A 26637-nucleotide genomic window follows, 5' to 3' on the forward strand; every position below is an offset into this window, starting at 1 on the left:
ATTTTAACATTAGATTTTATTGTTGAGAGCCGAAAAAAAAGAATTCTGCTTGATATCTGAATAGTTTAATTTCTGTTTTTCCAGTAATAGATATCAAAGTATGAGTATGTGCAAGTGTAGTGTGACTATTTGTGTGTTTGTGTGTGAGTAATGTAACTGTGTGTGTGTGTGTGTGTGTGTGTGTGTGTGTGTGTGTGTGTGTGTGTGTGTGTGTGTGTGTGTGTGGTGTGTGTGTGTGTGTGTTGGTGTTCTGCAGGTTAGCCTTTCGACCTAAAGTTACTGAACTTGGCATTTAATGCTTTGGAAGATGGAAATGCACACCTCAGAGTTAGTTTTTTTTTTTTTTTTAAATTTCAATCAGAATTTTAATTAATTAAAAATTAAGCGAGATTTTAGCGTTTATCTACGATCAGTTTTAAAAATATTATGGCACAAAAATAATTTTTAACATTATCTTAACATTTCTAAAATATCTTATTAATGATTATCAACTTTTTTTCTCCTTATTTTCTTTTTACAAAATTTATTTAAATAAAAAAAAAAATATATTTTAAGCTTGTTTTACAATATTTCATTGTTATCTACATTTCACTCTGATTTTTTTTTCAGTTGTTGAAAGTCAAAATATGACAAAAGATTTGTCTTATTTTTCCATATTGAATATATAGTAGGCATGCTTTTAATAAAGGTTTTGCAATTTTGTCGTACTTAGAATTAAAGTTTAACTTGAAAATCAAGCAATGTTATAGTTTTAAAAATGCGTCCATTTTTAAATATTTTTGCTCTTTCCTGCGATATCATTCGATGAATAAAAATATTGATAAAAATTAAGGACATACATAGTACAATTAAGAAAATGGTGTAAAGTTCTAAAAAAAGACCGAGTTCTGTATACATGAAAATTTAATATTTTCAAATATTTTGCTGGAGAATCAACGAATACCAAGATATTTCAAATATTTAAATGAAATTTTTAACCAACGTAAATCTCATCGAATCATACTTCGACAAAGGCAGATTGTAATTAGTAAATAAAAAAAAATCATATACTTTTCACAAAATCCTCAAAATAAAAGATATAATTAAAATAATGTTAAGTTAAAAATGTGTTGCAATATGAAATTAAATTGCTTAATTTATTAAAAGCGGGGGTCTCATATTTTGAATGGCTTAGGGCAGCAAAATGCCTAATCCAAAATTGTCAAGGCATCTAATTAATTTTAAAACTTATTATCCTGTTATTTTTAACGACTAATAACAGAATGATCTTAAAGCAAAATTTAATAATATTTAATAAGAATTAGGTATGAAACTTCTATAAATTATCTAGATGAATTGTTTATGCATTATTTTAAAAGCAAACTAAAAAGAATTCGCCACAAAATTATGCTTAATTATTTACAAAAATTATTATGAATTATTGGTTTAAAGAAACATGGAGTTTATTCAAATTCAAGACATCTGAGATTGGCTTTATAATTAACCTAATTTACGCCCATTATATATAGCTTCTAGAATAAATATTTCCACCATTCTGAGCTATATAAAGCTTTAATTAGCGAATATTTACTTAAATATATGATTGCTTATTTAATTTTTTATATCTTCTGTAATTAAACAGACAGAGAAAATCGGACCGCATTATTTAAATAAACACAGCATTACCGCGGAACCACTGTGAAGATCGAGACAGAAGATTTGGGGGGGGGGGGAAAAAACGTAAACAAAGGCTTAAGCGCATTTTCCGTTTTAGTGCTCTTTTTTTGTCGCCAAAAGGCTTGACAACGCGCCAATTGGCGACCTGGATTGAAAGCAACCCACCGCTACCGCTGGTGACCGTAGAAAATAAGCCGGCATTTCAAATCGGAAACCGGTGGAGGTTCCCGTTTGAAAGTCAGCTATAGCGGCAGCGGACGCTGAACTTTTTCACCATCACAAAACACGCTAATGCTTTCTTGAAATATTTAAAATAAAATGAATCCCTTAATTTGTAGGTGATTAAACAAAAAGTTAGAAAATCTTTGCTAAGTGTGGTATAAAAATTCGAATTTGTTTATTGCAATTTTATTAAACTTTTTCAACGCATGGAATATATTCTTACCAACTTTGTGCTTTACTTTATTTTGCTTTGTTAAAGTGAAGTGAAAATGTGAATTACTAGAAGTGTGGATTCGGAATTTCATCGATCTGTGCTATATCGTCTGCATCATAAACTTGCCACTCGCAAAGCAACATGTGTTTGTTTGGATTTGACAGTTGTCGCTCGGTGTTCAGTTGGGTTTTGTTGTTTTCGCTACTCGCCTTTCGGCAAACGAAACTATCGTCTGCTGCTCAGGTGGTTGCCCCAACCGAAGGGACTAGCAGTGCTAAACCTGAAAAAGGAGTTGATCCAGGTATGTTAAAAAAATTTTATCGTTCGTCAATTTATTTTCATTTTTTTAAAAGATTTGCTCTGATTAGACTATGTGTCTAAAATCTCTTTTCGTCAGTCATGTATATACAGCTTTAAGTTTATTGAGCAATAAAACTATTGAAAAATAAAAGTTGTATTATGAAATTTTCTGGTGCAATTATTCTAACATAAATTTTTATTATTTAAAAAAGTATTGATTTTTTTTTCTTAGTAGTATATGATAAATTTATATGAAATTTAGTATAATGTTCTAATCTTCTGTAGATAGATCAATGACATAAAAATGTAAAGTATTTCTGCTAAAAATTTTGATAATCGTAATCTAGATTTTAAAAAAAAAATATGTTCCAAACAGAATATTCGATTTAAAAAAAGATTCTAAAAATTCAATGTTAAAATTGATATTTCTATTTACTTAATATGAATATAAATTTTTGTATTTTGTGTCTCTAATATCACATTTTAGAGTTTAAAAATAGAAATAGTTCATATAAATTAATTTAAGGATATTATCAGGCCATTATTTGCGGCTAAAGATTACGCCATTTCCTTATCTTGGTAAAAGAAGTTTGTTATATCAGAATTTATGATATCTCTGTTCTTCACAAAGTTCAGAACAGCATTTACTTATCTTTTTTATCTAATTAAATAAGCAACTTGAAGAATAATGATATTTATATTTATTGTACATAATGGCATGCTTGAAATTTGGTTTTATTCATTCTATATTGATAATTTACTTTTGTCATTTATATTAATAAAATTAATTTGTTTTAATTTGATAGTAAACTTTATTATAAACATCGCCAGGGTGTTTTTTTTTTTTTTTTGAAATATTCGAGTATTTTCAGTTTATATATTTGTATTTGGCGGTGTGATTATTTTTACTATTTAAATTCATCTCTATGACTATGAAATTAATTGAAATCATAAGATTGAATTATCTAAATAATTTCAAATTCTTCATAACATTTTAACAGAATTAAACTTCTAATAAATGTTATTGTGAGTTGAATTTTTTTCTTTCCTTTGTTAAGTTAAAAATGTTGCAAAATTTATGTTAAAAAATTAAAATTAATGTTAATGTTAATGTTAAATAAATTATTGTTAATGTTAAAAAATTAAGTTTAAAAATGTCACTGTTAAATTTAAATAGTATTTATTTATATCAATGTATGCAATTTTATTTTTAAACTGTGCGTTGCCTAAAACAATTTATTAGAAAGTTCAGTATTCCGCTATTAAAGAACAGGGTAAAATTAAACCTGTTTTATTCTTCATTGCGTACAATGTCAAAAAAGGAAATATTAAACAAAAAACTTTTAGTGTGATATTCGTTAATTTATACTGAATGTTCTTGACGATTAGAACTTTTTGAACCTCACATTTTGGGATGAACAAAATTCATTTTCAGAATACAGATGCAAAATTTTGATTTGGAGTGGTTATTGATTTTAATAAATACAAATAAATATAAATATTCTGATATTAAAAGATTTTGAAAAAGCATTTATGAGCTGATTAATATAAATTTAGCGTAGTTTTTTTTATGTAATTGAAAACGCAACACCATGTCAGATATTCATCCAATTACTACAAACGAATAATTACTTCTTGCTATGTAAGTAATATAGATATTCTGAATTTAAATTCTACTTTAGAGTTACTGGAGGACTATTATAGAAAAATTAATATAAATTTCTAATAGAGATTAAAGATTTGAAGTTAACGCCCGAGTTGTTCATTTCAGCTTCGTCCCGTTTAGAAACTATAGAAACGTTACGTTGAACTAATTCACTTTGCACGATGGTAAGATGTGTTTGTTCCTCGCGGGCATATATTTTGATCTTCGATAAATGTAAGATAAAATGAATTCATAGACACGGTGGATCTATTCTCAAATTGGACTTGAATTCTTAATCCTTCGGCTATGGAGCTGTATTTCTGCTAACAGGCCATTGCTGCTCCAAATAGCCAAAGCTATAGCCAAAATTTGCAAATTTGATAATCACATTAGAGTAAGTGCAAGAGAATTCTAAGCCATAGCCATAGTTTGCTAGCGAATTATCATGGTTAATACCCGCTTTCAATTATTCTGTGGTATTAAATCCCAAATCCTCGATATCCAGTGTTTTAACCACTCTCGACTTCTTTAAACGAAACCAATATGGCCTCCATTGAGAAGCAAAAATTAAACAGTATCTGAAAATTTTCTTTTTACTTTTTCAAATTAGTATAGAGGAAGTTTAGAATCGAACGTTGAGAGTTCAGTGAAAAAATTTTTGAACTACATTTGTGACTACAAGTTCAGTTTTGTGCCAAATTTTTATTTCAATCATTTGGGGGAAAATGCGCCTAAAACAAAAATTTTATTTCCGGACACCATTAATTGAATACCTTGGACTTATCACCAAAAACGCGCCAAGGATCACCCAATAGATTCAGTAAATATGTTAAATTCACGCCAAAAGTTAATATTTCGTAAATATTGTAAGCCTATCTATGTAAGCTATGTAAGGCATTCCTTGGGTTAATACCTGTATTAAAAAGTATGATAAAAAGTTTTAGGGAAACCGCTTCCGCTGGTTTGTTGCATGCATTTATTAACTTGAATGTTTTACAATAGTAATCATATGATTGTTTTTTCATCTGGAGTAATTAATCTATATAACATAGTGCTCATTAAAATTCAAATTTTGCAATGTTTTGAAAATTCGACCCATTTGCATTTTTTTTTCGAAATGAAATAGAAAACCTTTTAATCAATTAAATATCCCTGCTTTCAGGTCAATTCACCATCCCGCTATTTCCCAAATTCTTCCAATCAGTTCAACATTTCCTGTCAAATATGTCAAAATGTAATAGTTACGAAAAAAAATTGTTGCGATTTCACAACTCTGTGCTTATTCAGAGCTTAGCCTGCTTCTGCATTCACCTTAATAGGGTCAGTTTTTGTTGTCACCAACGGATAGAGATAGTGTTTCACGAAGGTGGGCCGAGCAGTTGGGCAATCGATATTCAGTCAAGTTGACCACTCATGCATTCAGCGGACAGGAATCATGAGGTGATCATCCGCCACTCGCATGCACAATGACCAATTTCCTAGCCTCAACAACCCCCCATCGATACAGAAACTGCTCTACACGCATCACCTAGCTGATACCAGTTGGTGGAGCAATTGGAATGGTTTGGAACTTCGAACTTAGCAGCAAACTAAGTAATCTCTCTGTTCTGTCGAAATGTTCTCTTTATTGTTCTCTGTCAGATTTGAATTTAATCAGCCTTGCATAAAATCATTGCCGATTCTTGAATATTTAAAGTAAAGTTTCCCAACCTGGGGTGCTTTATTCCCGGAGAAACATGAAACGATCTCAGGGGACGCGCATAAAGAAAGATACAATAGAAATAGATTGAACATGAGAGAAAAAAGGCTGTTATAACAGCGAGTTCGCAAATTGTACAGACTAAGTCTATGGCAAAGGATACCGACGTGCTCTGATTGGTTTAAGCCTTGGCATCTTTTTTGGCAATTTTTGCTCTCATAATAGTGTAGTTTTCGCTTATTTGACACAAACCTTGTACCTTTCATTAGTTTTATGGAAGATACGAGTGAATATCAACACGATCTAATTTTTATTAATATAATTGTTTTCTCTAAATATTACTAGTAATACTACTAATACTAATTATTAACAATAATAATAAATATTACTAATAATACTAGTAACACAAGTAACTAATGTTGTTTATGCACAGAAGTATAAAAACTAAATGAAAGTAATTACTCAACATATGATGCAGCAATTACGTAATTCTTATTTTTCTATGACTTTCGTGCCTTTATTAGATAATTTATGCAGTCATTGAAACTTGTTGCTGAACGTTTGTTACTTTCCCATCAAATACATATGGGGAGATGATTACTTAATGCCCAAAACGTATAAATAAGTAAGCTTTAACGGAGTATGTGATTTCGTAACTAATTTTTTTAGTTATATCAAAATAATTTTAAAAAGAAACACACACAAAAAAATATTTTTAATAAATTGTAATTTTTATATTTCCTGAATTTTATGCTGTATATGTGTTCCAGATTAATACTCCATGTAACCCGTAAAAAATAGGGAGGGGGGATAAATTCACAAATTTTATTTTTTTATAAAAATATATTTCGGTATGGCATATTTTTGGCAAAACATTGCCAAAAAGATGCCAAGGCTTAAACCAATCAAAGCACGTCGGTATCTTTTGCCATAGACTTAGTCTGTACAATTTGCGAACTCGCATTATAACACCTGTATTTCCGATCCGGATTTTAAATCACTGAGTGCTGCCAAATATCCTGAAGTTATATATCTTTTAAATTTTAAATGTTTACTATTACCAATATGTACCATTTTTGCATACTGGTAAATAAAAATGGTGCATTTTTGCAGTGGTAAAAATATACCAGTGGGAGTCCTCGAAGCTTTCTTGCGTACTCTCTAAAACTTGTCACGTCAGAGAACGCTTTAAATGACATTGGCGTACAATAGTTACAAAACAACCTTTGGCGTGAATTTAGCATATTTACTGAATCTATCGTGTAATCCTTGGCGAAGTATTTGGCGATTCATCCATGGCCTGCGCTAATAGTATCCAAAAGAATTTGTGTTTTAGACACTTTTTTTCTCTACCGATTGAAATAAAAATTTGACATAAAACTGCACGTATAGTGACAAATTCCTGTACCAAATTTTACATAGTCACAGATTTTTTAAGTCATCGCATTTATATGTTTATGAAAGAACAGACCGACAGACAATCAACCCATAGTTGGATTTGGCTCAAAATGTAACAGGTGTCTACACCAGAGATGTTAAATCTGTGTACCGAATCTTATCAATCTAGCTCTTATCGTTCTGCAGTTATCGTGTTAACTTATATTCGAATAGACGAAAATTCTTATTCTAATTCCTATTCGACAAAAAATTTGATCGATATTTGCAAATTTGGTGTAAAGAACATATTCCAAATTTTAACCGTCTAGCTCAAATCGTTTTTGAGTTATCTTAGTCATGGACAGACAGACATTTTCGATAAATGTGTTTTTCGAACTCAGTGATGTTAAAACGTGGAATTTCGTCAAAATCTCGAGTTCTATTTTTTTGACGAATACTATACTTTCTCTATACTAAATATTTATACTAGAAGGTAAAAAGATGCGAACTTCAGATAGTGCTAATTAGATTGGAACTCATTTTAAAGGAATTTATATTAATTCATATGAATTCATCTTCCTAGAGAATAATTTTATTTCTTAAACGGCCTTACAGAACAATTTTAACAGACTTACTGAAATTATGCAGCTAATTTGTAGAGGGAAAAAAACCCTTCGAATTTGTTATATATTTTTTTTAAAAAACGGAAACTCATTTTAATTTATCTTTGTTAGTAAGCAATTGAGATTGAGACAATTTCTTCGAATTTTAAAGGCCAGGATATTTTTTTTATCAGTTATCTGCCCAAACCGACGTCATATGTGAAATATAATGGTATTCCCAAGCATTAAGACGATTTTTAGAATGACATTTCAACTCGAAAGTGAATTATTGTGAAAATATAATTAAGTGAACAATACTAAATGTTACTTGCTAAACAATCAAATGTGTATCGGGAAGATTCCATACTTCCGGATTAGAAGCTTTATAGTTTAACATCATTACGATAACAAAGTTTGACGACATTATTCTTAACATAATTATCTCAGAGGTTAATAATTTAGAAGTAAATTTACTTATTGTTTCAGTCCCATAGAGGAAAGACTTTGAAAAAAATGTTGCATTTGAGAAATCAAGCTTTCATTTTGTTAGTTTCGTTTTTAATTGGATGAGAGCGGTTTTTTATTATTATTGTATTAAATCATAATTATCAACGTTTTAAAAATAATTAGATTTTTAAAGTAAGTTCTAAAATTTTTAAAAATAACATTACTTACAGGAAGAATTTTGTATAAAATTATTGATGTCATAAAAAAAACTATACAGTTTATTTAAAAAAAAAGTTTATTTTAATTTAAGTAATTTTATTGCTCAACATCTATACATGAATGAATAGCATTTAAAATTAATTTAACATAAATATTCGAAAATCAAACAAATATTTTTATTAGCAATAACTGGAAACATAGCTAATTATAAGGAAACAGCAAAACTGAAATAAATTATTTATTTAGTTTTACAGACGATATTTGTCTTTGGATTAATAAATATTTTACAAAAGATTTTTTTTTTCATTTTTGTATAACATTTAGATTGACAAAGTTAGTAAACATTTTAAAGTACCATTTTAAAACAATAAAAGAATACATCCGATATCTATACTCAGTTTCTTTATCATAGAATAAAATGTAAAACGATAAATTTATCTTAATAAACGAGAAAAACAGAGACGAAAAGCTTATCTCTGTTTGTTAGAGTTTTTGGATATAAAACATATTTAACCATGATTAACAACTATAATACTCGACTTCGTAGCTTTGGAAAGCGTTTTATCGAAAAAAGATTTTTAGTCTAGAGAAAATTCTTGAAATTAAAAAAATTGTTTACATAAGAAACAGATTAACCGAAAGATTCAGATTTCCAATATATTGTTTACTCAAGTAGGAAATTTCTGTACATTTCTCATATAATGAGAATATAGAAATCTTCGTATTATAATAGAAACTTTGATTAATGCTCCGTTGCCAAAATTAACTAATAATAATTTATTTAAATTGAAGCAAAGTAATCAAAATTGGTACTAAGTGAATTATTAAAATCAATTATTCTTATAAAATATGATAAACTCTGAAAAGAGTTTTGATGTTAAATTTAGTATTTTTTATGAGTTTTTATTTAGTTTTTTTAATGTATAGTTAGTTTTCTTTTTATTATGTCTACATTTTTTCAAAGTTTTGTACATTCTGTTTTGAAGTGACATAAGAGTTTTTCTTGGAATGCATCTCATAGTCAGATAACGACGATACCTGAAATAGCACTCCCTATTCAAACTAGCACACCACACCAGTTAAAAATAAACCGTCATAAAGAAGTCCAACATAGTATTATCAACGATTGGCGGGTTGCGACAGTTGGATGTTTTGCAAAATTCTCAAAACGAAAAGACACAAATCAATACAAAAAGGCTTTAAAACAATTACTGTATTTATATCTTCTTAATTTACATTTTAAAGTTTATTGTGTGACCGTTAAAAAGCCTTTTTATTTTAAAATTCGTGGTTGAAGTTTTTTTAACAACATTTTGGACTTAACAATAGAGTGTTTAATTGTATTTCGGTCTCAAATGTATGGAGATATGATTTTTTTTTAATTTAAAAAAAAATCATTATTATTAAATTTGCTGATTATGAATTTCATAAGAACTAATTGCAAGTTTACAAAGCTTTATATTAATTAATTGTTGATTAATGGATTAAATACTGTGGGATCTTAATAATCTTTTGATAGAAAGTATTAAAAAAATTCTGATGAAAAAACAAATTGTGCTTCTGCTTTTTAAACTAAACGGTAACTTTTTGATCTCGATTTTTTTATTTCAATGAAGTTATATAGTCCTTAACTTAATTTTTTTTTATAAATACATAATATGAAGATTTATTAATATATATATATATATGGCAACAACATATTTTCTTCATAATATATTTTGCTTTTTATAATATATTATTAATATTCTTCGGACATTTTTTTTACTTACTGAATATAAGAAATAAATAAAATATATACAAAAAATGCTTATAACATCAGAATCACAATAAAAAGTTTATTTTTAAAAGGAAAAAAAAAAAAGAAAAAGAGGAGAGAGGAATGAAGGATGTTCAAATCGACTTCAGAATATTTTTCTGAATAGACATTCTTTTTAGATACGGCGGCATTTTTTAAAATTTATTTTTTTACTTATTTTGTGCAAATTTAATACCACTTATTCCTTTACCTTTTGAATGGACAGATTTTTCTTCTTAGGTGGCATCGAACATCTTTTTAGGATCAGAAGGAGTAGTAAGGTGGGGGGAGGGGAGGGGATTTTTCGGAGCAGACGATTGCTTCCGGCAGGGAGGGTCCGTAATGAGGTCCCTCGCCATCTGGCTTCCCGTTCGAAGAGCACAACTTACAGACGATAGTGTGTACCTGTCTGTGCGTGACTTTGAAACTTCAATTTAGAAAAATCGTTTGCAGCAACAGTTCGTAATTTGTTGAGAGAGTGTAGCTTTAGAAGTGTTACGCCTTGGCGAGTTTTTATTTCTTCGCATTTCCTGTATTGTTTCGATTTAATTAAGCTTTGTCGGGGAACTTAGTTTCTGTTGGAGAAAGTTTATAATGTTAGGCATTGTTTTATTGATTTTCAAATGCGTTTGAACGCATGCAATCGTTTTGGGTTTGGCGCCATAATTTTACGAATGGGAGCTTTATTAGTATCGAAAAATAATTTCTGTTTGTATTGAAAGTGAGGAGAGAGAGAGAGAGAGAGAGAAAAGGGATCTGAACAAATCTTGCATTTTAATGAACGCTATGACAACTGAAGAAGTACGTTTTTGAATTAATCTAGCAATGAATATAAACCTGAAAGGATATTTGACTGCTTAATTATACCTTAAATCTGTTTGCGATACTTTGCTCACAAAGTGTTGTTATTGATGACGTAGGATTTTGTTTCTTCTGTTTTACTTTCTGTGGCTTTTACTCCAAACAATCTTTTTACATACCCTTTTGTATATTCCCTGCCGGGGAGGGGAGTACCTCAGGATGAGAAGCTTGTAGCTTGATTGTTTGTTTTCACCACCTAGGTGAGTATAGAAATGAATTGGAATCGATTACTCCTTACATGTTACGGGACGTGTCTCCCACGGGAAGAGTTCTACCGTGGCCGGTGATGCCCTTAAGACTCAATCTTAGTTCCTACCAATGCTACGGCTACCCTGTCATTCAGATTCATCCGTGCTCCATAGCCAATGTGTAATCATGCATTAGTATAACTTAAGAAAAAAAAAATTTTAATTCATTTACACGTTTCAATTCTTCCAAAGTCCAAAAAACTCATTGCCTGAACTATGCATATTTTTCGGTCTATCTTAACTCAAAACGCAAATCTAGACATAAAATTTGATTTGTTGATATTTACATAAAAACTGCAGCTTTCTGTCAAATTGTCGACGAAATACATACATGAAAAATCTGTTTGTCAGTCCGTGTGCACATGGCCTTGATAACCTTAAAGAAAAAAAAAAAATAGCTAGGCGAATGAAATTTAGCATATACATTCAACATTAGAATTATCAGATTCTAAACCAAATCCGTCAAAAGTTCGACCTTCTGTAAAAATGGACACAATAACGAATTTGTGGATGATACATACGCAATAACAATTTTATATATTATATATTTTATGATTATCCATGTTTATCGGTATTAGCGTTCGTATACGATGTTTTTTAATTAAATATTTAGTACTTATAAATTTGGCAATAACAAAGTGAACGTAACGAAACGATTTAGAATCTGACCAATTATAGTTGACAAAATGTTGATATTATTCTAATTTTTTTCTCGTAGAACTTGTAATTTTTACAAATTTCTTTATTTGGTAGTTAGGCAGCAACATTTTTTTAATCGACCTGTCTGCAGATCTTCTCCTAGCAACCCTTTTACGACTTTTTGTATATGAAATAGACAGAAAGTATTGTAATAATCAGGTTTGAGATTTTGATGAATTTTCACGTTTTAGATCTCATTGTGTTCGAAAAACACATTCCTGTCCTTATGTCTACCTGTCTGTGGCAAAGATGACTTAAACGCATTGAGAAGGCGGATGAAATTTCGTGCGTTGTCTTAAACTATGCAACTACGAAACAAAGAAAGCTAGATGGATATAATTCGGTACACCGAATTAACGTCTATAGTCAAGACATCTTGGATATTTTGAGTCAAATCCAACAACAGATTGGCCATCTGTCGGTCTCTACTTTCAGAAGCATGTAAACATGATAACTCAAAAACGCAATGAGTTAAATATATCAAATTTGGTATGTGATTTAGTGACTATAGTTGTAGTTTTGTGTCAAATTTTGGCTTTAATCGGTTGGAAAAAATCCGTCTAAAACACAAGTTTCGTTTTCCTATACTATTTACCGCATGCCAGGGATTCATCGCCAAAAAACCCGCCAAGAATCATACAATAGATTTAGTAAAAATTCACGCCAAAGATTAATATTTTGTAATTATTGATAATTGTGATATCTGGAAGTCCTTTTAAAAAGTTGTACAAACAAGGAAATTTTGTTCAAATTTGAGGACAATTCTAATCGAGCTTTCGAACCGGAACAAATATCCGACGTTGAAACTGCCCCAGTTAATCGGACGATTAGAAACGCAGTTTTTATGGAATGAGTTTTGTCTATAAATTCTCTACAGTACTTAATTTTTTTTTATTTTTTTAAAGAAAGTTTATCGCAACAGCACAGTTTCTATCTTTCGGGTCATCTCATTGGAGAAATGGAAATGGAACTAATTTCGTTCCCGCAAGCGTTTATCTTGCGGTTTCTTTCTAGAAGCGGAAGAATATCTTGACGTAACCCTGACCCGCACGATGACGGTGAGGTTTTCAAATAGAATTGGGTTTCATTGTCAAATTCATCTATCACGTTTCCTGAGCTTAACATCCGAATCAGTTCGCTTGCACTCGGATATGGTCAACTCTTTCGAGGGCCTTTTTGAGCTGTTCTATATCTGTCTTACCTGAAAACTGGTCATATGGTCGGCCCCCATTATTTAGGTAACGGAAAATGTTTTGGTACCAATATCACCTTGATTTACTGCTGTATAAAAAACCCATCAAAGTCCATTCAAGTGTTGAGTTATTGTTATAGTTTGTAGACATAGAAACACGGAGTGTTGTTCTACTAGTTCATGAAAATAACAAATTGACAGAGGCTTCTTTAATTGATAATTAGACTGATATGCGAAAATATTTATTTAAATACCTAATATTTAATTAAATATCTAAATTATTAATACTAAATTAAGTGTCAATCTCCTGCCTTTATTTAACATTTTTGTTTGTAGGTAGCAAAGCAGTCCCTCAAATCAAATTGCAAAAGTTTCTACATTTGAATCTGTATTAAAACAATTAAAATTTAATTCATCAATTAATTAAGTAACAATTAATTTAACATTTTTACGTCCGTACTATATCCAGAAATTTATTTCTCTGTCGCCGGAACTATTTGCAAATTTGTTTATTAAAATATATATTATGCTGTAAATAGTTTTTATATATTAAAATATAATACATAAAAATCGTTTGCAGAATAATAAAAATACCTGTTTTTTTATGGCATGGTAAATAAAAATGGGATCTGTTGAGTTATTAAAAATGTAAAATATATCGTAGTTTAATTAATGTATATATTTTTATAATTAAACTTCTCTTAAAAATAAAATAACATTTTGCCAAAATTTTGTATTTATTTAATATTTGTCTTTTGTTGTCGATAGTGTGCAAAAACAGTTTTCCAGATGTGACGTAACTTTGCAATATTTACACATAAAATTTTTGTGTTTCTATTTTTTCGTAAATGTAGTATAGAGAAAATATAATACCCCCTACCCCCCCCCCAAAAAAAAAAAATTGAATTTGAGATTACAATATGTTTTCACATTTTAGATCTCCCTGAGTTAGAAAAACACATTTTCGGAAAATGTCTATCAGTCTGTGAAAAAGATTACTCAAAAACGAATTTAATCTAGACGGAAGGAATTTAGTATATAGCCTTTGCACCAAATTTATGGATTTCTGTCAAATTTTGAGCAAAATCCGGAAGGAAGCCTGTCTGTCCTATAACTACAAAACGAAGAGAGCTAGACAGGTAAAATTCGGTACACAAATTTAACATCTATATTGTGACACCTAACAAATTTCAATTTTTTAATTTTTGCAAATTGTAGAAAATACATATGCATTGAAAATCTCCATCAAGTACTGGCTAGTGATCCACAGTTTGAAAACCCGTTGTCTCTTTTGTTCCGGGATATTTGTGATTTTTAAGTCCGCTATGGAGATTCAAACGCTTTTCCACTAGAGTGGCATGGAAGTTTGGAGGGAGGTACGTCGTATTTATCCTCTAACATTTCAAAATTTCAAGATAGTTTGTTACTTCTATACAGGATGATAATGTTAACAAATTAGTCTGAATACTAGTGTCACGTAGCATAATGTAAATTAAGATGTTAGATTTTTACTTTCTGATGTGAAATGGGTAAAGAGAAAATGTTTGTAAACAATGAGAAATTTTAACTCGAGATTTTGACAAATTTTCATGTATCAGAACTCGCTCTTCAGAAAAAAAAAAAAAAAATTCGAACATTGAAATTACCCTATTTGTGAACACGGTAATTCAAAAGCGCTTTCAACTAGACAGATGAAATTTGGCATTGGTCTTTAAAATAAATTTGTAAACGGTGTTCCAAAATTTACGCAAGATTTGAATTGGAATTCACCACCACTCGTGAAGTTAACTGTAGGCAACCCAATTAAAAAAAAAAAAAACAATTTGACAGCTGATAGTTTCAAGTTAGTAAAAATGGAGCGTTACACGATAGAACAACGTGTTAACGCAAGATTTAAATTAAAGAAACATAGTTTTTTTTCCTTTAAATTGTTGTATTTTTATTGAATCTTAAAGTACACAGGATAGGGTTATGTATGGAATAACACATAAGGAAAATGGCCTCCACTACTTTTCTGGCACATGCGCACTCCTTTGTCGAAATTTTCCATGACCATCTTGCATAAATGTGGCTGAATTTCGTTTCGTTTTGTTATATTTGAAATATTGTTCAACTATGAAAACGCATTATTCTATCGAGTAAAGCTTCATTTTTTTACTAACCCTAAACTATCAGCTGTCACATGATTTTTTATTAGGGTTGCCAACACTTTACTGTACGGATGATGGCAAATTCAAATCTTGCATTGATTTTGAGACACCCTTCATATTCCTATCAAATGTTGGACGAAATCTATTCTCAGGAAGTTTATTTTATTTCAGAACAAGTAAATATTACGTTAATTTAACTTTGTACTACTTTTCCTATTACAAATATGTACAAGATAAAGAAAGTTAAAATATAGCATAAAGAATTTAATTATAATTTCTTTCAGTAATGTAGATAAAAAAAAATTTTTTTGTAAGAACGTAGGAAAAAAGTTAACAAAAAGTGGATTAAATACATTTTTCTTCCATAATTGATAATGTTAGGGAATATAAAAAAAGGAATTATATCCCATATTTAGACACCGAAAAAAGTCAGACGTTGAAAATTCTTTTTCTGCTTAAGCGTTTTCTTATTAATAAACATTTTTAAAACCAGATGATTAAACGTGCTTTTTTATAAGCTTTCTCCTTAAAGTTGGTTCTTTTCTGCATAAAGGAATTTAATTAGTGTCTAAAATGAACAGTTGTTAATTTTCAGCTGTGGTTAATTATCATGAAAGATTATTTAGGGAAGTAATTTTTCAATCCCAAAAGAGCTTCGTTTAGATATTTATTTTAGACCATATATTAGAGCTAATTTTTAAAATTGACGCAATTTTTAATTATTTCTTGGAATAAAAAATGTCCTCCGTTTCTAAAATAATTTTGAATGTATGTATTTACATTTATTTTTACAAAAAAAAAAAATGACTTATATTTTGTAAAGTTATTTCGGGAAACATTTCTTAAATTGTAGTTTGATGGCTTAAGTGCAAATTATGTAATACGGAATTTAAGTCTCGTGTAATGTTAGTCACCTTAAGTTAGACGCTACTTAAAAGTCAGTGTAAGGAAATGGGCATTTATTAGACATATAAATGACATTGCAGGAAAAAAAAATGATAAGCTTTCATTTTTAGTGGCAATTTACAATGAACGTTTTATTTTTTAATTTTTTATTTATTTTGTAGATAAAAAATAGCTGTCACATTAAGAATACTTGAAATAAGTATTTAAACACTTTTAAAGAAAAATAATTTTCCTGAAATATATTCTTATTTTCTTACACTCGAAATGTAATATTTTGTGAAGTATTTGCATAAAAATTTGAATGCTAGACTAATTATTTGATATTATACTTTCATGTTTTCACACGTTAGAAAAAAAAATTTTGTCTTATTTTAGAAATGTAATCATCGATTATTTTAAAATAGACTGCCTTTTATTTGCTTAGTTTTCAAATTCTAAGAATATAAAATGAAAGTAAATAAAATTTAAGATTAAGTTAAACAATGAAAGATATCTCATTTTAATCTTAAAATTTATAGGAAAAGCATATTTTTTTGTTTTATTTTAGGAATGTAATTTTCAATTATTTTAAAACATACGCCATTTTATTTGCCTAGTCATTCAAATTCTAAGAAGATAAAAGGAAAGTAAATAAAATTTAAGATTAAATTAAACAGTGAATGGGAATTTTAACCTTTTATAATTTATAGGAAAGTCATATTTGTTTTATTTTAGAAATGTAATTTTCGATTATTTTAAAACAGACGACATTTTATTTGCATAGTAATTCAAATTCCAAGAAGATAAAATTAAAAGAAATAAAATTTAATATTAAACAATGAAAGAGATATAATTTTAATCTTTTAAGATTTATTTGGAACAATTAATAAATGTAATTTGTGAATAAATTGTTAATATCAGATACAGCAGTCTTTCTTAAACTGTAGTTATTATACGCTATTATTTTTATTAACAAGCATAAGATATTATGTGATATTGCAATATAGCGACTACATTATTGTCTTTTATGGTTGGGTACAATATATCAGTTGAGGGGGAGGAGGTATGCAGTATTTTTACGAAAACTGAGTTAATGAATAATTCTGAAAAAAAAAATAGAATTAAATGTTGCATGAACATTCCAAGTCAATGTAAAATGGAACTTTTTAAAAAGAATTTTTTAATCTTTATTATTTATATGTAGAGCAATCAACTGAAAAATCTCTATTGCACAAATAAATTTTACCATTTGTCCCTTAATTGGTTGGAAACCGAAATTTCAGCCAATATGCTTGCGTTATTTGGGTTCAAATGGTGGCCACTGTAGTCCGATCTAAAAACTGCCATTTTAATTCAAAGTATTATCTGTTGTTTATTATCATGTGAGAACATGATGTTGTTTGGGTTAGGGGGTTTTGAAGCTCGAAATCGTGTAGGCAATGGATATTGAAGCTCGAAATCGCGAATCTCGAAAAGCATAAATACCAATTTCCATCATCTTTAAATCGCATATATTTTTACCTGCTTTTACCAGTATTGCTTTATTATTACGCATGCTTCTTTGACAGCAGATGCATTTTTAAAAGGTTGATGCAGAACTATGACATCATAGCTGTTATTTCATCTCAAAATCGGCCGAGCTACAAAACTCTGTTTGCCAGCTAGAAAAATTTAATACGGAAGATTTAAAATAATTATTATTATATATCTATACTTATATAAAGCTCAATGTGTGTGTGTGTGTGTGTGTGTGTGTGTGTGTGTGTGTGTGTGTGTGTGTGTGTGTGTGTGTGTGTGTGTGTGTGTGTGTGTGTGTGTGTGTGTGTGTGTGTGTGTGTGCGTGCGCGCGCGTTGACTCTCTACAGAAAAGACCATTTGACCTACAGCTACCAAATTTGGTACGTGTATACCTTGGAGATAGGGAATGTGCACCTGGGGTCCCTTTTTTTGAAATTTTAATTAGAATTTTAATTATTAATTAAAAACTAACTTTCCCACCAAAAAAATCATTTCCTCATCGCCAAATGAGTAAGGCTTCAGCATTTTTTTCCCACGCTAATGAGGCTTAGGCTTAACATTTTTCGGCCGATTATTTCAGATTCCTTCTGAAGTACTTTTGAATTAAAATAAAACATAATAAAATAAAATAAATAAAATAAAACATAATAAAAGAAATTAAAAATTTCTAATCTGCATAGCGTTACCCCAACTGGCGTAGAAAAATTCACACATTTACGTTACCATAACTGGCGTTGAAAATTTACGCATGCGCATTGTGTTCTGATTGTTTACATCTATTTTCAACGGAAGTGGACTTGATTTAAATTATTTTTAGGTTAGTTGCATGCTTTTGTAATTAAATTGTATTTATGTTAGTTTAAGTTCATCGTTTTTTAAGTAATTTTTTTACCTGTTTTCGACCGATTATTTTAAACGATTCTGTTTATTTTCTTAGTGCTTGATGCATTTAAAATGAAACATTGTTAATTAATAGACCTGCTCATGATGAATCTGAAAAAAATTTGTTGACAAATTCTTGAGATATTACATAAATTAAGAAAGAATTTAAAAAGAAATAAGAAATTAATTACAAATTGTTAGTTTTTAAATATCTCGAATGCATATGGTTTGAATAAACATATTTGTAATTAGTATTTGCTTGCCTTTCCCTTTTGCTAGTAGAGTCTATACATTTTTGGGGCGAAGTATACATCATGATATTTACGCAAAAGTTTTTTTTAGCACAATTGTGCATTTTTGTTATCTTAAAAAATAAAAGATCATATGTAATGTAAGTAAAATTAAATAAACATTTTATAAATTTGAAAAAAAAAATTAGTACGATTTAGGTTAACCTTACTCTAATAATTTGCTGAATACGATTAATTCCAATGTGATCTCATATTAAATGTACTATCAAGATTTTAAGAGCTGCTAAGAAAACTAATAAAATTCAGAATTCTAACATAAAAGAGAGATTAATCTCACTAAGAAAAACAATAAAAAATATCTAGAAAAATATTTTAAACAGAATATTGTTCCGAACGTCTTCGTAGACAGTAAGAAGTCCAATTAAAATAATGTTAAATAATTATTTTAAATCAAATACTGTTTTCAGTTGAAACAAAACAAAACAATGATAAAACATTTATGTAATTATAATAAAATCAAAACGATTACTAAAAGAAAACGAAACTAATAAATATTCTTTATTTAAATCTTTAAAAGAAATGGCCAAAAGATTATTTGAAATGAATGTTATCAATTAAATATTTTAACTAGAGTTTTAAGAACAGAAAACCAAACGATTAATCAAAATAAAGCGACAAAAATTTTTGCGGTAAAAGCAAAATTTTATGCAGGTAAAAAGCAAATGAATAACTTTTAAACAAACATTTAAGAGAAAATTTCTGATTTGTTCAGCTTTTTATAACTGAAAATCCTTTTTTCATAAGCAGGTCAAACTAAATATGTGGTGACCCTTTTAGAAAGTCATTCTTCATTTAAAAGAAGCTTCTCCGAAAGAATGAAGAAATGTACATAAAAGTATTAGCTTTTTGTCTTATTTTACAGTTCTTGTATAAAAACACTGCTTTTTTAAATATGCTTCTGGAAAGGTAATATACATGAAATACATGTATATTATCTTTTGTTGACGTCATAATGCCACACCATATATAATGAATGTCCTTTTTGTTATTGTCTTATTATTTCGTTCGCTCCAGTTTTTCCTTTGTGTTTCAAAGAGTAAGCCTGTTTTATTTATGTGTTGCCAAGAAAAAAAAAATAAGAGTTCAATCCTCTGTTTTTTATGAAAGAAGTGTGGATGATCTATTTTAATTATTTTGAAAATAAAGGGGTAATTTAAACCAATTTTTCTTTGGTAGGAACGTATTTTTACTTAGTAAAAAGCTCCATTTTCAAACACATCATATTATGAAAAATTCTAAAATTATGTAAACAAACAAAAATCCCAGCAATTTAAAAAGTAATGAATAAAGGATATAAAAAATTGACTCGTCTGAAACACATTAATATAATAATTTTGTAGTCTTTAAATTATATTTGAAAATTTGTTGTTAATTATACAGCAGCTTGAAAGTGCACACAAAAATACATTGAATATCATCGCAACACTCGTGAATTGTGTTAACGCACAGTAATTAATACAATGAAAAGTATTATTGAAAAATGTTTAAAAATAATTTGGAAATTTTATTAAAAATAAAGAAAACATTTACCAGAAAATCAAACCAATAGAAATGAGGAAACATTTTGAATTTTAAAGTGGTGTAAAAAGGGTTTTTATGCGAAAATATACTTCAAAATTAAGGGTAGGAGTATGTTAATGCTTCGATTGCTTATTAATTGAAAGTGTAATTGAAATTTAGAAAACCCCTTTGATTATATATTATAATAAAATTATCTATCCGCCAAATTTGATAACTTTATGTCCAGCGGCCTCTATTTAGAACTTTTGAACGATTTTTGTACTAGGAATGTCGCACCAGATAATTTCACAGCCTGCAATCATTTTAAAATGAATACAACTTCGGAAATCCATAACATCAAATTGAAAAAGCAATATCATTATTTAACTCTTTGGGACTGCGTGGGTTAAAAACTGATACACATTTTGTTTAATTTTTTTTTATGCATGATGGGATATATTATAGTCCACCACAAAAAGTTGAAATTACTTATAGTCATACAGTTTAATATTTTATTCAAAGTTCTTCATTATGTTGGGAATGGTAAATGTTGCACGAACCGTAAATTCGTAAACAGGTGAAAAAATTTATACAAATCAAAATGCATCCGTTAGTTGTGTGACCTTTTGTAATTAAAATCTGGCTCATTATATGTTACAATGAATTTTAGTTGTTCATAACAGTATGTGTTGTTTTGTTATGGGGGAATAAATTGTTTCCCCCCCCCCCTCCAAAACTCTCTCTCTCTCTCTCTCTCACACACACACACACACACACACAGAGAGAGAGAGAGAGAGAGACGGACAGACTTACAGACAGACACACACACACACGTTATTTGATGTTTTATGGTAATTTTGAAATTGTGAAGTGGTTGGATTACGTTTGACGTTTGTTCTACCTGTAAAAAAAAGGACTTGGTGAAATGTTATTGCCTTTTTTTCTTATTTTGATTAATTATTTTATGTTAAATAAATGAAATGAATGTTTTTTTTTTCCAATTTTTATAATAAAAAAAATCGTTTGATTCAAAAATTTAATGGAAAAGAAATTGGCGTTCTTACGAAGATATTTTCTTTAAAATCAATTTACTTATTTCGATTCGTTCTGAAACGCCATTTAGTCGTTCGTTCGTTTCGTTCTGAAGACAATTTGTTAATTTGTGTTTCTGTGTAATTATTTGAAATTCTTGATTATTCTATAAAAAGTTAATGAAAATATTGAAAAAGCTTAAATACAGATTTTTTACCCACGCTTTGAAATAAAAATGTGCACGAAAGTATATTATTTAATAAAGGTTAGGAAAATATAGCTAATGAGCAGAATTTATAAATATTGTTAATTAAAAAGAAATTTATTTCAGTTTTTTACATGCCTCTTGAAATCTGTCCAACGAAAGAAACTTTTGTAAATTAGAATTTCAGACTTCTAACTGAGTTGGTTTTTCAATGGAATAAAAATCTTGCCAGTTTTCTGTGTAAGTTTTTTAGCTGTTTTCAACAAAATTCATGGAACTCTCAATTTTTTTATAATTAATTATGAGCAAAAATATGACGACATAATTCTATCAACATAAAAAAATTCGAAAACATCTATTTAAAATGCAGTGGAATTTTAATTTTTTTATTTCTGGCTTCCTTAATTGAATGAATATGCAGCTGTGTAGGTTCGTAAACATGTTTTTCAATTAAGAAATGGGTTTAACTTTAAAATTTAGTCAGCTATAACTCTGAAAGTATTTATTTTGCTATTTCCCAATTCATATTATGCGCCTTATTGGATTTTAATTTAATTCAATTCTAACATTCAGTTGATATTATTAGTGAAAAAAAAAAATGAAAATCTTTATAAAATATGTATTTTGATATTTTTGATAGAAAGTTTGCAGAAAAGAATTATCTTTTATTTTTTAATGCTTGCTCGTATTGGAAAAACAAAGTTATTTATTACTTGAAGCAGAGTACAGATTTGGAGTAGTATTAAAAACACTTTCAACTTTAAATGTTTTAAGCAATTATTTGAATATAAATTTTGTTTTTAAAATTAACTGAAATTACAGGAGTTCTCAAAATAGTTTTACTAGTTATTAATGGCTATAAATCTCATGTACACAATGAAAAGAAGGATTAATTTGAACGCAAAAATTAGACAGAAATCTAATTTTTTTTGCATGTTATCTTTACAAATAATAAAGAAAAAAGTGTATCTGTGTATATTGATGTTTTATAGGAGGGACTGTTTGACCTAGAGGTACCAAATTTGGTACACTTTAAAGTATGAGAATATTTTATTTTTTGAAAATTTAATTAGAATTGATTTAATTAAAAAAATCAAGCGAGATTTTAGAGATCACCTACGATAATTCTCGAAAATATTATAACTCAAAAATGATTTTTTTATACAATTTTAAAAGTTTAAAAATATCTTTTTAAATGATGCCATTTTAATTGTTTGAATTTTCCATAAATTTTATAATTTAAAAAAAAATCATTTTTCGTTTAATTTCTTATAATACATTTCTGAATTCATTATTGAACTGAAACTCAAATCATTTTCACTATTCCATCCAGTATTTAATCGTGTAATTTTTTTGCTATTGTTGAAAACTGAGAAAAAAGGATTCTGTTTAATATCCATGTATTCACATGAGGTATGCGAAAGTGAAGTTACAAGACAAAGGAAATTAAAAGATAGAATGTTTTAATTAGTTCTGTGTTGCCATGAGACTTCATTCTATTTAGTATTGTTTTTAAATACAATTAAAAGAACAGGCGTAAGACTCATAGTTTAGATATCTATCACAGTTTCATGTTTGAAAATATTTTCTTGGTGAAATTATGGAGATTGTTATGCTAAAGATATTTAATTGAAAATAAACACAACCAAAAGTGGTTAGTATGTATTAATTTGCCATATCTAATTTCTTTTGTCCATGTTCATAGTCTCTGATGCGCGTTTAATAGCCGCATGCATGTGGCTATCTAGATTTTTTAAAGATTGTTAATTTTGTTTTCATTGCATTGGGATGCAGCCATTGTAACAATGAGTGAATTAAAAGTATACTAAGAATGCTTCACGTGGTAGAAATATGGGCTATCGTAATGATGCTGCCCGTACAACTAAGGGAAGTTATATCGGTCATTATTACTGCTCAAATAAAACTTTAAGTTTCTGTCTATATTCAAATTTCTTCTACTTATTATTGTTTTCAAAAAAAAAATGTAATCATATGCATTCGGTGCGATTATTTTTAATGGTACTGTATGGTATTTTGATGCTACTTGATCTACATATCAAAATATAATTGTGTGAAATAAATCACGATTTCTGAATCATCTTACATGATTCATGTTAACGATCTATTTATTAAATTAATGACGATTAGGGATTGCAATACCGGTATACCGAATACCCGTATTTTGAGCCATTTGTACAGTTTTGTAATACCGGTATTCACAAGTTTAAATACCGGTTTTTCGGTATTTACTAGAAATTTTTAAAATGGTCTCCACTATATGTTCAGGGATCGCGAACATAGCAAAATAGTGTACGTTTTTGTTTTTATGTCTCCCTAACGGACGAAATTAATTAGCTAATGAATGGCTTAATTAATTGCTTAAATCTAAATTAGCGAAACATGGATTATCCCTGAAAGAAAATATTGTATCCATAACGACTGATGGGGCAACAATTATGAAAAAAGTTGGAAAGTTGATTGGTGCAAATCGAAGATTATGATGTCAATAGTGAAAAGGAATTGTCTCTTGAACAAAAATTAGAATTAGCGATAAATAAAAATAAAAGAAAATTTCAACGAACCAAAATACAATACAGAAATCAGCTATATCCAAAACCATCCAACGATAAATCGATTTATTTGAAGATGAGGGATTTAGAGGTAAATACTTGAAAAAAATATATCGCACATTGTTAACAGTACCTAGCTAGCGTAGATGCCGAAAGAGCGTTTTCGACAGCTGGTCATTTTTACACAAAATTACTTTTCAGGCTTAATGACAGTACAATGGATGCATAATGTTTTTTTAAGATCACATTTCAAAAATTTGTAATAGTACCACAGACTGAATAGTAATATTTACACTTTTTTTGTGATTTAAATAAATAAGATATTCCTTTACTTTTTTATGATTATATACTGTTATAATTTATAAATTACAAATGATTTTTTGTGATATTTACACTCTCTAACAAAACTGGCAAATAAAACAAAGAAACACCTGTGTTTTCTTTCTTTTTCTAAAATTTCTAATACCGGTATTAAAACCGGTATCCCGGTATTAAGATTTTAAAAATACCGAATACCGGTATTGAAATTTTGGTCCGGTATTGCAATTCCTAATGACGATAGACCGGTTTAAATAAGTTTGATTATAATTGAATTTAATTATAGATAAAAGGATTAGATAGCCATCTAAATGCATATGGGTCAAGTTCATTTTCACTGAGTGCCAGTATTTTTGAAAAATATATCAAAAAATTGTAATTTTTGACTTTTATTTACTATTTACATGTCAATTACTTTAAATAATTGATAAAAATAACTTTCTGGAAATTGAAAAAATTAATTTGTTGTAAAATTATTATATTGGTTTTATACAATTATTGAATGTACTTATAAGAAGGGAAAATATAGCGAATCAAAAATTAGAAAGCAAACAAACAAACAAAAAAAACTCTAGTTTTAAAACATTATTAAAAATTTTTTTGATAAAAATTTTATTTATGGTCTGTAAGCAAATAATCTGTAGTCCCGCAATTTTGTCTTGAGGATATAGAACAAAATGTTTCCAATTGATACCAATATAAAAATATCCAAAACCATTTTTTTAATTGATAAATTGGCATTTATATTTTAATTTTGATGTTTACCTCTGATAATTTTAAAGATATTATCAGAAGAAAGCAATTTTAAAATCATCTTAAAATTTAGAAAATTGTTTTTTCAAGTGATTCCACTCTTATTTTCTTTAAATGTTTTTCAATATTTTCTTAAAAATCATATTTAATTATCGTTGCAAAATTTGCGGGTCACAGAAAGTAAAAATTCCTCCATTTCTTTCCTCCAGATCATTAAAAATATTTATATTTATTCTCTATTTTGGTCAGAAGCGAAATGTGATTGCCAAATACTCGACATTATTAAAAATGTTGAAAATTTCTTCGATGAATATACGGATAAAAACATACAAATAAATAAATACATCAAAAATTTTTGATAAAATTGAGAATTTGAACTTCTTGTCCGACACATAAATTTCTAAATTTTTCAATATTATGTTGGGTTTTATTCTCATATTGTTCTAGACAGCTTCGGTGATAAACCTGTATGCAGAATTGATTTTAAAATGCTATTTTAATAAAAATTAAATGTAATTTATTATGAGATTTAACCCTTTTTCTCACAATAATGTGTCTGGCGCAAGTAATTTAAAATGCAAAAATCAATTAAAAATTCATTATCTCAAATCCTTTTATATTATTAAAAGAATTAAAATAATATAATTGTCTGAATTGGGACCTGTCATCGAATTAAGAAATTAAATAAATTTGTCAAGATAGCCAAGTGGTTAATGAAGTTTCAACGCATTGTGTTAGAAATTCCTCCAAAGCAACAGAAAAACCGCTTAGTAAAATACTGTATATAAATATAGTTAAGCCTAATTTATTTCTATAACAAAATGGCGATAAAAGTTATTAATAGAAAAATAAGTTTTTTCTTGCGGATTTTTGCAAGAAATTTGCTCGTACCTCTAAATTTTTTTATCAACGACCACGCCAGCGTCCTGGCATAGGAGTAGCGTTTCTTCCCCGTGATCTGGATGTTCTGGGTTCGAGTCCCGGTTCAGGCATTGTTGTTCTTCTGCTCTATCTGTGAGATGTGTAAATGTGCCCCCCTGTAAAAAGGGGTTGTGAAAGTGAATGTGATGCGTGAGTAGCTAAGACGTACTCTTGGCCCTAGTTGGCGCTACTAAAAACAAGAGACGCTCCCATGGCTTAAAATCGCTGACTTCGTCAGCGAGCTTGTCCATGGCAAGTGCCATTATAAACAACAACAATCAAAGACCACAGGTGGAATTGCTTTTAAATTCTGGGATCTCGCGTTCTGCTTTATGAGTTATTGTGTTCATATAAATAAATGTGGTTCCATCTTTTGACGGACTGAATCCAAAATATAATACCAATCTATAATTTTG

At 28.7% G+C, this 26637-nt stretch overlaps 1 protein-coding gene across 1 annotated transcript in view; it reads left to right on the forward strand.

The window, feature by feature from the left end:
* The first annotated feature begins 1881 nt into the window (after positions 1–1881).
* LOC129988707 (uncharacterized) overlaps positions 1882–26637 on the forward strand; it is a 345098-nt gene continuing 320342 nt past the window's right edge. Inside the window, exon 1 of the mRNA XM_056096978.1 lies at positions 1882–2393. Within this exon, the coding sequence (XP_055952953.1) occupies positions 2234–2393 (160 nt within the window). The 5' untranslated portion in view covers positions 1882–2233. The remainder of the gene's footprint in view (positions 2394–26637) is intronic.

The sequence above is a fragment of the Argiope bruennichi genome, chromosome 10 (assembly GCF_947563725.1).
Source record: "Argiope bruennichi chromosome 10, qqArgBrue1.1, whole genome shotgun sequence".
NCBI lineage: Eukaryota > Metazoa > Arthropoda > Arachnida > Araneae > Araneidae > Argiope > Argiope bruennichi.